A 17,238-nucleotide genomic window follows, 5' to 3' on the forward strand; every position below is an offset into this window, starting at 1 on the left:
ACAGTGATGTGAGCTGATCTACACACTGACGTCAGCAGATCTACAGTGAAGCGCAGATCTACACACTGACGTGAGCAGATCTACACACTGAAGTGAGCAGATCTAGTTATTGCGCAGATCTACAGTGATGTGCAGATCCACACACAGTGATATGCAGATCTACATGTGCTGATGTGCAGATCCACACACAGTGATATGCAGATGCGCAGATCTACACGCATTGATGCTCAGATCTACAGTGATGCGTAGATCTACATGTAGTGATACTCAGATCTACAGTGATGTGCAGATCTACACACAGTGATGAGATCTTCAGTGATGTGCAGATCTACATGCAGTGATGCTTAGATCTAGTGATGTGCAGATCTACACGCAGTGATGAGATCTTCAGTGATGTGCAGATCTACACGTAGTGATACTCAGATCTACAGTGATGTGCAGATCTACACAGTGATGCTTAGATCTACAGTGATGCGCAGATCTACACGTAGTGATGTGCAGATCTACAGTGATGTGCAGATCTCGAGCAGTGATGAGATCTTCAGTGATGTGCAGATCTACACGTAGTGATACTCAGATCTACAGTGATGCGCAGATCTACACGCAGTGATGCACAGATCTACACACAGTGATGTGCAGATCTACACACAGTGATGTGCAGATCTACACACAGTGATGTGTAGAGCTACATGCAGTGATGCACAGATCTACAGTGATGTGCGGATCTACACATAGTTATGTGCAGATCTACAGTGATTTGCAGATCCACACAGTGATACGCAGATCTACACGTGCTGATGCGCAGATCTACATGCAGTGATGCGCAGATCTACAGTGATGCACAGAGCTACGCAGAGTGATGCGCAGATCTACAAACATCCCGGGTTGGAACAGAAACCAGGAGAGTCCGGGCCCTCCCAGAACTGGGTCGGAGACACCCCCCGGGACAGAGAGAGACTGCAGCCCACACCTCGGTGCTGAAAGTGCAAATTCTTTAATCAGTTAATGCCTTACACACACCTTACAACTTTAATATATACAGTAGCAATGAAACGATTCACTTCAGTTCATCGATTGAAAAATCTTTAAAAAATATCTGATCTAAAGGCTACGGGATCCGCCCCCCGCTGGTTCCTACAATACATTCAGTACGAGAAGAAAGACAGGTTGTCTGAGACATCAGAAGCACAGAGGCACGCCTGCCTGGAAGAGGAGGAGGAGGAGGAGGAAGAGGCTCAGGCTTCAGGACACCACTCTCCTCCCACCCCCACCCACCCCCGCTGAAGAGGAGTTGGTACTGGCCCCGGACCCAGAAGGAAACTGGACTGTTCCACTGAGCGGATCCCGTGGGGGGGTTGTGGTCCTGTGACCCTGCAGACAGACAACCCAGCGGTGCCGCTGGCAGTCAGGTTTCCAAGGTAACGTGGCGGACCCCCACTGTTCTCGTTCTTTTTTAATTTGAAAATTCTTGCCGATTTTGCAAGGCAGAGCTCGAACCCGCGACCCTCCAGTTCACAGCCCAGAGCCCTGGACCTCCACCCCCACACAGGCACAAATAGGCACACGCATACACATATACACGTGTGCAGAAACCCACACATAAACAAGCTCATATCTGCACACATGCTCACATACATAGTGTGCAAGCTCTCATCCACATACACACATTCACACACACATTCACACTCACAAACACACGCATACACTCACAAACACACGCATACACATTCAAACACATGCACACACACGCACTCACACATGCACACACACGCACACACACTCACAGTCAAACACACGCACACACAAACACGCACACACATGCACACACACAGTCAAACACACACACACACTCAGTCAAACACACGCACACACTCAGTCAAACACACGCACACACACAGTCAAACACACGCACACACACACATGCACAAACACTCACAGTCAAACACATGCACAAATATGCACATACACACAGTCAAACACACACACACACACAGTCAAACACATGCACAAATACGCACACACACTCACAGTCAAACACACGCACACACACTCACGGAAACACACACGCGCCCCGAGAAAGAAAATGAGCCCCCGCTGTCCGAAGCGAGCTACAGAAGACACTGGAGCCCCAGGAACCCCGCTGTGCTCGGCTCAAGTCAGCAGGGGGACGTCGTCCCGGGGGGAGTCGGGCGCCGCCCGCGATCTCGCGGGCTCGTCGGAGAGGGGCAGCAGCAGCACCTCGTCCTCGGGGCTGGGGGCGGGCGCGGGGCTGGGGAGGGGGTGGTGCGGGGAGGAGGAATGAGGGAGGGGGCGGAACAGGGAGACGGAGAGCCCCAGGGAGCGCAGCAGGGCGGACAGGCTGCTGCCGGCGCGCGGCGGGTCGGGGTCCGGGGCAGCGGAGGAGGCCAGCGGAGGGGCGGGAGGGGGCGGGGCGGGGGGCGGGGCCACCGCCTGCGACCGCAGCCCCAGCTTCAGGGGCAAGGCGTCGGACGAGGACAGACTTCCACCTTCCCCGGCCAATAGGGAGTCGGGGCTGACCGACAGCCCGCCTCCGTCGCCGAGGTGACCGGCGCCCGACTGGCTGTGCTCTGTGGCGACGGGGGAGGACTCTGCCGGTTGCTGGGAGGCGCCGGAGTTCTGCCCCGCCCTGGGGGCGGGTCTGGGGAGCAGACCCCACCTCCTGAGGCGGCGAATGCTCCTTCTGATAAATCGAGGGCGGCGATGTCGCCGGTGACGTCCTGAAGGGCCAGAACCAGGGTCTTGTCTGAGAAGCTGCAGGAGCCCCCGGAGCGTGAGAGCAGAGGACTGGGAGAGAGAGAGAGAGAGAGAGGGGTCAATACAGACACACTGACTGACTGGACACTCCAGTACATTAACACTGCACTGAGAGAGAGGGGTTCATACAGACACACTGACTGACTGGACACTCCAGTACATTAACACTGCACTGAGAGAGAGGGGTTCATACAGACACACTGACTGACTGGACACTCCAGTACATTAACACTGCACTGAGAGAGAGGGGTTCATACAGACACACTGACTGGACACTCCAGTACATTAACACTGCACTGAGAGAGAGGGGTTCATACAGACACACTGACTGACTGGACACTCCAGTACATTAACACTGCACTGAGAGAGAGGGGTTCATACAGACACACTGACTGACTGGACACTCCAGTACATTAACACTGCACTGAGAGAGAGGGGTTCATACAGACACACTGACTGACTGGACACTCCAGTACATTAACACTGCACTGAGAGAGAGGGGTTCATACAGACACACTGACTGGACACTCCAGTACATTAACACTGCACTGAGAGAGAGGGGTTCATACAGACACACTGACTGGACACTCCAGTACATTAACACTGCACTGAGAGAGAGGGGTTCATACAGACACACTGACTGACTGGACACTCCAGTCCATTAACACTGCACTGAGAGAGAGGGGTTCATACAGACACACTGACTGACTGGACACTCCAGTACATTAACACTGCACTGAGAGAGAGGGGTTCATACAGACACACTGACTGACTGGACACTCCAGTACATTAACACTGCACTGAGAGAGAGGGGTTCATACAGACACACTGACTGACTGGACACTCCAGTACATTAACACTGCACATAGATGAAGAAGGATGTTATTAGGGTAATTAAGTTAGCTGGACTCACCTCGTTAGGGTTCTCTGTGGGGAAGTCCTCCACAGGTGGGATGACTCCCTGTGCAATCAGCTGACCATATGAGGGCGGAGCCTGCTGCTGGATGAGCTCCGCCTCCTGCCGTGTAATTGGTGCAAACAGACTGGAGGAGAGGCCAACAGATACAAAATGAGTTCTCTGTATTCCCTGAGAACTGGGAACAAGAGGCTCATCTTTACACAGACAGTGGTGGGGGTGTAGAACAAGCTGCCCAGCCCTGTTGGCAAAACCGATGCCCTGGATTATCCCAAGACACAGCTTGATGAGATGTCTGGATCAATTAGCTGGATGTGTCAGGTGCGGGTGTTTTGTGTATAGGGGGTCAGTGTATTGAAGCCGGTATGGGTGTATTGTCTACAGGGGGTCAGTGTATTGAGTCTGGTGTGGGTGTATTGTCTACAGGGGGTCAGGGCATTGAAGCCAGTGTAGGTGTATTGTCTACAGGGGGTCACGGTATTGAGACTGATGTGGGTGTATCATCTACAGGGGGTCAGGATATTGAGACCGGTGTGGGTGCACTGTCTACAGGGGGTCAGCATATTGAGACTGGTGTGGGTGTATTGTCTACAGGGGGTCAGCGTATTGAGACTGATGTGGGTGTATTGTCTACAGGGGGTCAGGATATTGAGACCAGTGTGGGTGCACTGTCTACAGGGGGTCAGCATATTGAGACTGGTGTGGGTGTATTGTCTACAGGGGGTCAGTGTATTGAGACTGGTGTGGGTGTATTGTCTACAGGGGGTCAGCGTATTGAGTCTGGTGTGGGTGTATTGTCTACAGGGGGTCAGTGTATTGAGACTGGTGTGGGTGTATTGTCTCTAGGGGGTCAGTGTATTGAGTCTGGTGTGGGTGTATTGTCTCTAGGGGGTCAGTGTATTGAGTCTGGTGTGGGTGTATTGTCTACAGGGGGTCAGTGTATTGAGTCTGGTGTGGGTGTATTGTCTCTAGGGGGTCAGTGTATTGAGACTGGTGTATTGTCTCTAGAGGGTCAGTGTATTGAGTCTGGTGTGGGTGTATTGTCTCTAGGGGGTCAGTGTATTCCCTTGAAGCGGTGAAGAGCCAGCAGGGGCGCACCTGTACTCCCGGGAGCGCAGCGAGTACAGCTTGCAGGTGCAGCCCATGGCGATGACCAGCAGGAGGCCGCAGACCAGGCTGCCCACGGCGGCCGCGGTGATGACCTTGCGGGGGGGGTTGAACGTGCAGTTCATCTCGTCTGTCCCGTCCTTGCAGTCCACCTGCCCGTCACACAGCCAGGTCTCGAACACACACCTGAGCACAGATCACACAGGGTGAGAACAGGGATACTGGCCATAGGGGGTCAGCGTATTGAGACTGGTGGGGGTGCGCTGTCTCCAGGGGGTCAGCGTATTGAGACTGGTGGGGGTGCGCTGTCTACAGGGGGTCAGCGTATTGAGACTGGTGGGGGTGCGCTGTCTCCAGGGGGTCAGCGTATTGAGACTGGTGGGGGTGCGCTGTCTCCAGGGGGTCAGCGTATTGAGACTGGTGGGGGTGCGCTGTCTACAGGGGGTCAGCGTATTGAGACTGGTGGGGGTGCGCTGTCTCCAGGGGGTCAGCGTATTGAGACTGGTGGGGGTGCGCTGTCTCCAGGGGGTCAGCGTATTGAGACTGGTGGGGGTGCGCTGTCTCCAAGGGGTCAGCGTATTGAGACTGGCGGGGGTGCGCTGTCTCCAGGGGGTCAGCGTATTGAGACTGGTGTTGGTTCGCTGTCTCCAGGGGGTCAGCGTATTGAGACTGGTGTTGGTGCGCTGTCTACAGGGGGTCAGCGTATTGAGACTGGCGGGGGTGCGCTGTCTCCAGGGGGTCAGCGTATTGAGACTGGCGGGGGTGCGCTGTCTCCAGGGGGTCAGCGTATTGAGACTGGTGTTGGTTCGCTGTCTCCAGGGGGTCAGCGTATTGAGACTGGTGTTGGTTCGCTGTCTCCAGGGGGTCAGCGTATTGAGACTGGTGGGGGTGCGCTGTCTCCAGGGGGTCAGCGTATTGAGACTGGTGGGGGTGCGCTGTCTCCAGGGGGTCAGCGTATTGAGACTGGCGGGGGTGCGCTGTCCCCAGGGGGTCAGCGTATTGAGACAGGTGGGGGTGCGCTGTCCCCAGGGGGTCAGCGTATTGAGACTGGTGGGGGTGCGCTGTCTCCAGGGGGTCAGCGTATTGAGACTGGTGGGGGTGCGCTGTCTCCAGGGGGTCAGCGTATTGAGACTGGTGGGGGTGCGCTGTCTCCAGGGGGTCAGCGTATTGAGACTGGTGGGGGTGCGCTGTCTCCAGGGGGTCACCTGTCGGAGTCGCAGTGGAAGGTGCCCGGCTGGCACGCCGCGCAGTCCCTCTCGTCCGCGCCGTCGGGGCAGTACAGCTGGTAGTTGCACCTCTCCGCCGCCGAGAAACACACCCTGTGCAGCGTCCGGGACACTGGGCCGGCCCCTCCTCCCCCCGTCCCGCAGGCGAACTGCCCCGGGGGGCAGCCCCAGCAGCCCTCCTCGTCGCGGCCGGTGTCGGGGCAGTCCCACCGCCCGTCGCAGCGCTGCTCGGGGGTGAAGCAGCCGCCCCTCGCGCCCCCGCACACCCCCTCCCACGGCAGGCAGTAGCCGGAGATGCGGTAGGTGGCGTTAAAGCCCGCCCCCTCTGAGTCCTGGGCCACCTGATAGGTCAGCGAGAGGAGGCCAGTCCGGGACTCCACGGAAACCAGCTTGTGATTGGCCTCTGAGCTGACCTGTCACAGAGAGAGGAGGAGAGGGGAGAGAGGGGAGATGAACATCATGGACATGACCTCAGGGTCAGTGAAGAACATCATGGACATGACCTCAGGGTCAGTGATGAACATGATCTCAGGGTCAGTGATGGACATGACCCCGATCAATAACCTGCCCTGACTTACCGTCCTCAGCAGGCTGCCGTGTCCACCCGCCTGGTCCGTGATCACGATGGTGTCTCCGGGGCCCAGCTCCAGCAGTCTCAGCTCCACCAGGACGGGCCGGGGGTCCCCGGGGTCCACCGTCCAGACACAGACGCCGGAGGAGGGGGCGCGCTGCGGGGAGGAGAACCAGCCGTAGAAGCCCTGCAGGACGCCCCCGCAGGCACCCCAGCGCAGCCCGGACCCCCTGTCCCGGGCCGGCGCCCTGTTGTCCCCACGGCCCGACTGCCGCGCTCTGTCCGTCCAGCTGGCGAGGGTCTCCTGGTCCGCGTGGCCTCCTCCTCCTCCTGCCCCCTCCGGCTCTGGCTCCGGCTCGCCCCCGCTGTCGAGGCAGCCTGCCTCGTCCGAGGCGTCCCCCTGTCCCGGACACTCGCCCTGGCCGTTGCAGCGCCAGGCGGAGGGCAGGCAGCTCCCGCCGGGGCACTCAAACTCCCCCGGGGCGCAGGGGGGCGGACCTGAGACAGAGAGAGGGGACAGCTCACTCGCCGATCTCCCGCGAGCCGACGCAGACGCAGCCGAAGCAGATCGCAGGAGAGACCGCAGACCGCAGGAGAGACCGCAGACCGCACGAGAGACCGCAGACCGCACGAGAGACCGCAGACCGCACGAGAGACCGCAGACCGCACGAGAGACCGCAGACCGCAGACCGCAGGAGAGACCACAGACCGCAGGAGAGACCACAGACCGCACGAGAGACCGCAGACCGCACGAGAGACCGCAGACCGCACGAGAGACCGCAGACCGCAGACCGCAGGAGAGACCGCAGACCGCAGGAGAGACCGCAGACCGCACGAGAGACCGCAGACCGCACGAGAGACCGCAGACCGCACGAGAGACCGCAGACCGCACGAGAGACCGCAGACCGCAGACCGCAGGAGAGACCACAGACCGCAGGAGAGACCACAGACCGCACGAGAGACCGCAGACCGCACGAGAGACCGCAGACCGCACGAGAGACCGCAGACCGCACGAGAGACCGCAGGAGAGACCACAGACCGCAGGAGAGACCGCAGACCGCACGAGAGACCGCAGACCGCACGAGAGACCGCAGACCGCAGGAGAGACCGCAGACCGCACGAGAGACCGCAGACCGCACGAGAGACCGCAGACCGCACGAGAGACCGCAGACCGCACGAGAGACCGCAGACCGTACGAGAGACCGCAGACCGCAGACCGCAGACCGCAGGAGAGACCACAGACTGCAGGAGAGACCACAGACCGCACGAGAGACCGCAGACCGCACGAGAGACCGCAGACCGCACGAGAGACCGCAGACCGCACGAGAGACCGCAGGAGAGACCACAGACCGCAGGAGAGACCGCAGACCGCACGAGAGACCGCAGACCGCACGAGAGACCGCAGACCGCAGGAGAGACCGCAGACCGCACGAGAGACCGCAGACCGCACGAGAGACCGCAGACCGCACGAGAGACCGCAGACCGCACGAGAGACCGCAGACCGCAGACCGCAGACCGCAGGAGAGACCACAGACTGCAGGAGAGACCACAGACCGCACGAGAGACCGCAGACCGCACGAGAGACCGCAGACCGCACGAGAGACCGCAGACCGTACGAGAGACCGCAGACCGCAGACCGCAGGAGAGACCACAGACTGCAGGAGAGACCACAGACCGCACGAGAGACCGCAGACCGCACGAGAGACCGCAGACCGCACGAGAGACCACAGACCGCAGGAGAGACCGCAGACCGCACGAGAGACCGCAGACCGCACGAGAGACCGCAGACCGCACGAGAGACCGCAGATCGCACGAGAGACCACAGACCGCACGAGAGACCACAGATCTCTCGCAAGCCGACACAGACCGCACGAGAGACCACAGACCGCACGAGAGACCACAGATCTCTCGCAAGCCGACACAGACCGCACGAGAGACCACAGACCGCACGAGAGACCACAGATCTCTCGCAAGCCGACACAGATCGCACGAGAGACCGCAGACCGCACGAGAGACCGCAGACCGCACGAGAGACCGCAGACCGTACGAGAGACCGCAGACCGCAGGAGAGACCGCAGACCGCAGGAGAGACCGCAGACCGCACGAGAGACCGCAGACCGCACGAGAGACCGCAGACCGCACGAGAGACCGCAGATTGCACGAGAGACCACAGACCGCACGAGAGACCACAGATCTCTCGCAAGCCGACACAGACCACACGAGAGACCACAGACCGCACGAGAGACCACAGATCTCTCGCAAGCCGACACAGATCGCACGAGAGACCGCAGACCGCACGAGAGACCGCAGACCGCACGAGAGACCACAGATCTCTCGCAAGCCGACACAGACCGCACGAGAGACCACAGACCGCACGAGAGACCACTGATCTCTCGCAAGCCGACACAGATCACACGAGAGACCACAGACCCTACGAGAGACCACAGATCGCACGAGAGACCACAGATCGCACGAGAGACCACAGACCGCACGAGAGACCACAGACCGCACGAGAGACCACAAACCGCACGAGAGACCACAGATTGCACGAGAGACCACAGACCGCACAAGAGATCACATATCGCACGAGAGACCACAGATCGCACGAGAGACCACAGACCGCACGAGAGACTACAGATCTCTCGCAAGCCTACACAGATCGCACAATAGACCACAGATCGCACAAGAGACCACAGAGATAACATGCAAGCGGAGCTAAGGAGAGCTGAACTGAGCTGACGGGAGCTGACTGGAGACCAGTTGAGGGGAGCGGAGATGAGCGAAGCTGAATTGACCTGACTCCATTTGAGCCCTTAATTACCTAATAGAACTCATTCATTGCTAAACTGGACAGCAGGAAGCCATTCCTTGTTCATGAAAAGCTCACGATTGAGAGAGACCTATAAAACCTGCTGGATACCACCCCCGGTGGACCGGAGCTGTGCAGAGACACAGGCGGAGAACAACACTGTGGGGGCACAGAGACTGAGAGGCTCATGGGACACTGCATTCATAAGCAGGAATTAACGTTCCTCGGATTCAGGTGGCTGTACGAACAACAGGATTCAGAAAAGTGTGTGTAGCAGAATCGCAGATGTTCGGCTAAACGCAAGAAATGAAACACAGACACTGCAAGGAGCCCCAAGAACTTCATGATTAAGTTTTATGAATATTCATTGTTACCCATTCCATTTAAACACAAACTATTGAGTTAGAAATGTATGTGGTACCTTTGATGTAGGAGAGGCGAAATCCGGAGGGCGGGTTCCGATGGGGGACAAAGTGGTACGTCACGTTAATATTTCCCCCACGCAGGTGAAGAGGCCGTGGCAATTTGTTTCCACATAGAAGGGGGGAAGACTCTGTCTCCGAGCTCACAGACACCCACTCCTTCTCACACTGCACCGAGAACTGAGAGAAACTGAGAGACAGAGGTCAATACATGAACATGAATACTGACTGGACACTCCAGTACATTAACACTGCACTGAGAGAGAGGGGTTCATACAGACACACTGACTGGACACTCCAGTACATTAACACTGCACTGAGAGAGAGGGGTTCATACAGACACACTGACTGACTGGACACTCCAGTACATTAACACTGCACTGAGAGAGAGGGGTTCATACAGACACACTGACTGGACACTCCAGTACATTAACACTGCACTGAGAGAGAGGGGTTCATACAGACACACTGACTGACTGGACACTCCAGTACATTAACACTGCACTGAGAGAGAGGGGTTCATACAGACACACTGACTGACTGGACACTCCGGTACATTAACACTGCCCTGAGAGAGAGGGGTTCATACAGACACACTGACTGACTGGACACTCCAGTACATTAACACTGCACTGAGAGAGAGGGGTTCATACAGACACACTGACTGGACACTCCAGTACATTAACACTGCACTGAGAGAGAGGGGTTCATACAGACACACTGACTGGACACTCCAGTACATTAACACTGCACTGAGAGAGAGGGGTTCATACAGACACACTGACTGACTGGACACTCCAGTACATTAACACTACACTGAGAGAGAGGGGTTCATACAGACACACTGACTGACTGGACACTCCAGTACATGAACACTGCACTGAGAGAGAGGGGTTCATACAGACACACTGACTGGACACTCCAGTACATTAACACTGCACTGAGAGAGAGGGGTTCATACAGACACACTGACTGGACACTCCAGTACATTAACACTGCACTGAGAGAGAGGGGTTCATACAGACACACTGACTGGACACTCCAGTACATTAACACTGCACTGAGAGAGAGGGGTTCATACAGACACACTGACTGACTGGACACTCCAGTACATGAACACTGCACTGAGAGAGAGGGGTTCATACAGACACACTGACTGACTGGACACTCCAGTACATTAACACTGCACTGAGAGAGAGGGGTTCATACAGACACACTGACTGACTGGACACTCCAGTACATTAACACTGCACTGAGAGAGAGGGGTTCATACAGACACACTGACTGACTGGACACTCCAGTACATTAACACTGCACTGAGAGAGAGGGGTTCATACAGACACACTGACTGACTGGACACTCCAGTACATTAACACTGCACTGAGAGAGAGGGGTTCATACAGACACACTGACTGGACACTCCAGTACATTAACACTGCACTGAGAGAGAGGGGTTCATACAGACACACTGACTGACTGGACACTCCAGTACATTAACACTGCACTGAGAGAGAGGGGTTCATACAGACACACTGACTGGACACTCCAGTACATTAACACTGCACTGAGAGAGAGGGGTTCATACAGACACACTGACTGGACACTCCAGTACATTAACACTGCACTGAGAGAGAGGGGTTCATACAGACACACTGACTGACTGGACACTCCAGTACATTAACACTACACTGAGAGAGAGGGGTTCATACAGACACACTGACTGACTGGACACTCCAGTACATTAACACTACACTGAGAGAGAGGGGTTCATACAGACACACTGACTGACTGGACACTCCAGTACATGAACACTGCACTGAGAGAGAGGGGTTCATACAGACACACTGACTGGACACTCCAGTACATTAACACTGCACTGAGAGAGAGGGGTTCATACAGACACACTGACTGACTGGACACTCCAGTACATTAACACTGCACTGAGAGAGAGGGGTTCATACAGACACACTGACTGACTGGACACTCCAGTACATTAACACTGCAGTACTGAGTGACTGTGGCCAGTCCATGGGGACGGTCACTCACCTGATAGTGACAGGCTCTCCGACAGACGCAGGGATGACCCAGCTGCAGTTGAGCTCCCAGGGCAGCCAGAGGGGGCTGGAGATGTGTCCCTGCCTGTCCGAGAGCACGCTGGAGTACCTGGTGCACAGCCCTGCGGACAGACGGGCGCACCCAGACATCAACACACCTGGAGTCCCACTCCTAACACCTAGCCTGACAGAGAGAGACAGGCAGCACGCAGAGAGAGAGAGCACAGACAGAGACAGAGACAGAGACAGAGAGACAGGTAGCATGCAGACAGAGAGAGCACAGACAGAGACAGAGACAGAGACAGAGACAGAGACAGAGACAGAGACAGAGACAGAGACAGAGACAGGGAGACAGGTAGCATGCAGACAGAGAGAGCACAGAGACAGAGACAGAGACAGAGACAGAGACAGAGAGACGGGTAGCATGCTGACAGAGAGACAGGTAGCATGCTGACAGAGAGACAGGTAGCATGCTGACAGAGAGACAGGCAGCACACAGACAGAGAGAGACAGGTGGCACGCAGAGAGACAGAGAAACAGGCAACATGCAGAGAGACAGGCAGCACGCAGACAGAGAGACAGGCAGCACACAGACAGAGAGAGAGAGACAGGCAGCACGCAGAGAGACAGAGAGACAGGCAGCACGCAGAGAGACAGAGAGACAGGCAGCACACAGAGATACAGAGAGACAGGCAGCACACAGAGAGACAGAGAGACAGGCAGCACACAGAGAGACAGAGAGACAGGCAGCACACAGAGAGACAGAGAGACAGGCAGCACGCAGAGAGACAGAGAGACAGGCAGCACACAGAGAGACAGAGAGACAGGCAGCACACAGAGAGACAGAGAGACAGGCAGGACGCAGACAGACAGAGAGACAGGCAGCACGCAGACAGAGAGAGAGACAGGCAGGACGCAGACAGACAGAGAGACAGGCAGCACACAGAGAGGTGCATGATAAGACAAGCACACTCTGCTCTGCTCTGCTCCTCCTCTTACCCAGGTCCGAGGTCAGCTCTGAGCCCCCCCAGCTGTGAGCTGCAAGAGAGAGAGGCAGAGGGAGTGAGGCTGGAGTCAGCTGCCCTTTCTCTACAGTCCCCTTCCTCCTTCCTGCTGCCCTGCTGGGGACTTCCTCAACACGGGCAGGACTACAGAAGCTGATTAGCACCACACAGAGAAAACCTTCTGTTTGCGTTTCAACGAGAAACGTTTTGAGATAACATTGCATGACATTGCAATAATTCATTTGTGTACAGTACTGCCTACTATAATAATATCTATCTATTAATATATATGCAATAATATTGACCCATACAAACTGGCTTTGACTGGTTTCGGTCTGTCCTGAGCTCAGCACACACAGGGACACAGCGCTGGGACTGTCCTGCAGGACAGACACACTGCTGGGCTCTCCCAGCTCTTCTATCAGTACAGACACGTGTGACCCAGGACAGTCCTGTGTGTGTCAGTCTGTCCTGAGCTCAGCACACACAGGGACACAGCGCTGGGACTGTCCTGCAGGACAGACACACTGCTGGGCCCTCCCAGCTCTTCTATCAGTACAGACACGTGTGACCCAGGACAGTCCTGTGTGTGTCAGTCTGTCCTGAGCTCAGCACACACAGGGACACAGCGCTGGGACTGTCCTGCAGGACAGACACACTGCTGGGCTCTCCCAGCTCTTCTATCAGTACAGACAGGTGTGACCCAGGACAGTCCTGTGTGTGTCAGTCTGTCCTGAGCTCAGCACACACAGGGACACAGCGCTGGGACTGTCCTGCAGGACAGACACACTGCTGGGCTCTCCCAGCTCTTCTGTCAGTACAGACACGTGTGACCCAGGACAGTCCTGTGTGTGTCAGTCTGTCCTGAGCTCAGCACACACAGGGACACAGCGCTGGGACTGTCCTGCAGGACAGACACACTGCTGGGCTCTCCCAGCTCTTCTATCAGTACAGACACGTGTGACCCAGGACAGTCCTGTGTGTGTCAGTCTGTCCTGAGCTCAGCACACACAGGGACACAGCGCTGGGACTGTCCTGCAGGACAGACACACTGCTGGGCTCTCCCAGCTCTTCTATCAGTACAGACACGTGTGACCCAGGACAGTCCTGTGTGTGTCAGTCTGTCCTGAGCTCAGCACACACAGGGACACAGCGCTGGGACTGTCCTGCAGGACAGACACACTGCTGGGCTCTCCCAGCTCTTCTATCAGTACAGACACGTGTGACCCAGGACAGTCCTGTGTGTGTCAGTCTGTCCTGAGCTCAGCACACACAGGGACACAGCGCTGGGACTGTCCTGCAGGACAGACACACTGCTGGGCTCTCCCAGCTCTTCTGTCAGTACAGACAGGTGTGACCCAGGACAGTCCTGTGTCAGTCTGTCCTGAGCTCAGCACACACAGGGACACAGCGCTGGGACTGTCCTGCAGGACAGACACACTGCTGGGCTCTCCCAGCTCTTCTGTCAGTACAGACAGGTGTGACCCAGGACAGTCCTGTGTGTGTCAGTCTGTCCTGAGCTCAGCACACACAGGGACACAGCGCTGGGACTGTCCTGCAGGACAGACACACTGCTGGGCTCTCCCAGCTCTTCTATCAGTACAGACAGGTGTGACCCAGGACAGTCCTGTGTGTGTCAGTCTGTCCTGAGCTCAGCACACACAGGGACACAGCGCTGGGACTGTCCTGCAGGACAGACACACTGCTGGGCTCTCCCAGCTCTTCTATCAGTACAGACACGTGTGACCCAGGACAGTCCTGTGTGTGTCAGTCTGTCCTGAGCTCAGCACACAGAAGCTCTACTCTATAATCAGCCGTCTGGACTTACCCCTCCAGCAGAGGGCGCTCAGCAGCACAATCGCCCAACACGCGGCCTTCATGGGGGGGGAGGGCGGAAGGCGAAGGGTAAAAACCAGCAAAAAAAAAAAGCCGATTTGAGAAGAAAAAACAGTTTAAAAACTCATTTAAAAATAAAAAACGCAAAAATAAACAATGAATATCGGAGGCCTGATGCTGGTGTCTTCATTGTCTCCTCTCCACAGACCTGAAACAACAGAACAGCAGTGCGGATATTAATAATAATAATACTACTCCACTGTTACACAACCCCTTCTCACTACTCCACACTGTTACTCCACTGTTACACAACCCCTTCACACTACTCCACACTGTTACTCCACTGTTACACAACCCCATCTCACTACTCCACACTGTTACACAACCCCTTCACACTACTCCACACTGTTACTCCACAGTTACACAACCCCTTCTCACTACTCCACACTGTTACTCCACTGTTACACAACCCCTTCACACTACTCCACACTGTTACTCCACTGTTACACAACCCCATCTCACTACTCCACACTGTTACACAACCCCTTCACACTACTCCACACTGTTACTCCACAGTTACACAACCCCTTCTCACTACTCCACACTGTTACTCCACTGTTACACAACCCCTTCACACTACTCCACACTGTTACTCCACTGTTACACAACCCCTTCACACTACTCCACACTGTTACTCCACTGTTACACAACCCCATCTCACTACTCCACACTGTTACACAACCCCTTCACACTACTCCACACTGTTACTCCACTGTTACACAACCCCTTCACACTACTCCACACCGCTACTCCACTGTTACACAACCCCTTCTCACTACTCCACACTGTTACTCCACAGTTACACAACCCCATCTCACTACTCCACACTGTTACACAACCCCTTCACACTACTCCACACCGCTACTCCACTGTTACACAACCCCATCTCACTACTCCACACTGCTACACAACCCCTTCACACTAATCCACACCGCTACTCCACTGTTACACAACCCCTTCTCACTGCTCACACTGCTACTCCACTGTTACACAACCCCATCTCACTACTCCACACTGTTACACAACCCCTTCACACTACTCCACACTGCTACTCCACTGTTACACAACCCCTTCACACTACTCCACACCGCTACTCCACTGTTACACAACCCCATCTCACTGCTCACACTGCTACTCCACTGTTACACAACCCCTTCACACTACTCCACACCGCTACTCCACTGTTACACAACCCCTTCACACTACTCCACTGGGCCATTTCTCGGTTCTTCTACTATGATTGTTATGATTGTTATGATTCTAGCTGGTCTATTTCTCGGTGCTTCTATGGTGAGGATGATGATTCTGTTGTTATCGGTGTAGCCAGTCTGCCCGCGGAGCTCCTCCAGACTCATTCCGACACCGCTTCCTGCCTCTGCGCCGAGCTCTGACGTCACAGCCGCCTCTCGAAACTTTTCTCGGAAACAAAACTTGGAGACGACAACAACAGCAACAGCGCAGAGCCAGTCGGGGAGCGCGGCTGCGAGCTCCACACCCCCCGGGACACCACTTCCCCACCCCGGGGGTCGTCCTCAACAGAAATAAAAGTCCATTCTTATTTTTTTCCCCCAGTACGATTCTGGGCGCAGAGACGTCTGAATCGCACGGCGTACACAAACCGCGCCGCTGTGTGAAACAAGCCCAGACTTTTCCAAGAGGATTTGCCTCGCAACTCTCTTCTTCGCTCCTGTTGCGTGTTTTTCCACCCCTCGTCAGAAAATAGATGTAACCAGCCTCCCTCCCCCTCCCTCTCTCTCTCAACTTTCGTTTTCGACACTTCTCTCGTCCCCGGGCTAGAAACGCGCACGACGCGCCCCGACACGGCCCAGAGACCCCCGCAGGCGTGAGCCCCGCTTCCAACAGACCTCCAGCGACCCCGAGGCGCTTGTCCACCCGGCCGCGTCCCCGGCTCTGTCTCCTCGCCTCGTCCCGCTGGGCGGCCGTGTTGACGCAGGGCTGGGAGTTGGGACTTCCGTGTTCAGCTGTGAGCGCAGGAGTGACGGAGGAGGGAGAGAGAGAGAGACCTGCCCCACTTCTCCGGCACTCCCTCCCTCTCGGTGCGTAACTGTCCCTGGACAGGTCTAACTGTGTCCCGGCTGTGGTCACTGAGCCTGTCCTCTCTGGACAGTCAGGTCTGTCTGTGTCCAGTGTCTGTGTCCAGGCTGTGGTCACTGAGCCTGTCCTCTCTGGACAGTCAGGTCTGTCTGTGTCCAGTGTCTGTGTCCAGGCTGTGGTCACTGAGCCTGTCCACTCTGGACAGCCAGGTCTGCCTGTGTCCAGGCAATGGTCACTGAGCCTGTCCTCTCTGGTAAGCCAGGTCTGCCTGTGTCCAGTGTCTGTGTCCAGGCTGTGGTCACTGAGCCTGTCCTCTCTGGCAAGCCAGGTCTGCCTGTGTCCAGGCTGTGGTCATTGTCCAGACTCCTTTCTGCCCTCAGTCTTTGAGTGCAGGTGAAGCAGT

The 17,238-nt window shown here is 56.1% G+C and overlaps 1 protein-coding gene across 1 annotated transcript; it reads right to left on the minus strand.

Annotated features, from left to right (window-relative positions):
* Positions 1 to 978: 978 nt before the first annotated feature.
* Positions 979 to 16,786, minus strand: lrp10 (low density lipoprotein receptor-related protein 10). Its single transcript, XM_069188706.1, has 10 exons — positions 16,646 to 16,786; positions 14,713 to 14,928; positions 12,880 to 12,918; positions 11,873 to 12,002; positions 9,826 to 10,016; positions 6,603 to 7,093; positions 6,004 to 6,437; positions 4,790 to 4,984; positions 3,689 to 3,818; positions 979 to 2,805 (listed from the first exon to the last, which is right to left on the minus strand). Exons 2-10 carry the CDS (start codon positions 14,762 to 14,764, stop codon positions 2,152 to 2,154), a joined length of 2,316 nt encoding a protein of 771 aa, XP_069044807.1. The 5' UTR covers positions 14,765 to 14,928; positions 16,646 to 16,786; the 3' UTR covers positions 979 to 2,151.
* Between the last annotated feature and the right edge of the window lie 452 nt (positions 16,787 to 17,238).

The sequence above is a fragment of the Lepisosteus oculatus genome, chromosome 4 (genome assembly GCF_040954835.1).
Source record: "Lepisosteus oculatus isolate fLepOcu1 chromosome 4, fLepOcu1.hap2, whole genome shotgun sequence".
NCBI lineage: Eukaryota > Metazoa > Chordata > Actinopteri > Semionotiformes > Lepisosteidae > Lepisosteus > Lepisosteus oculatus.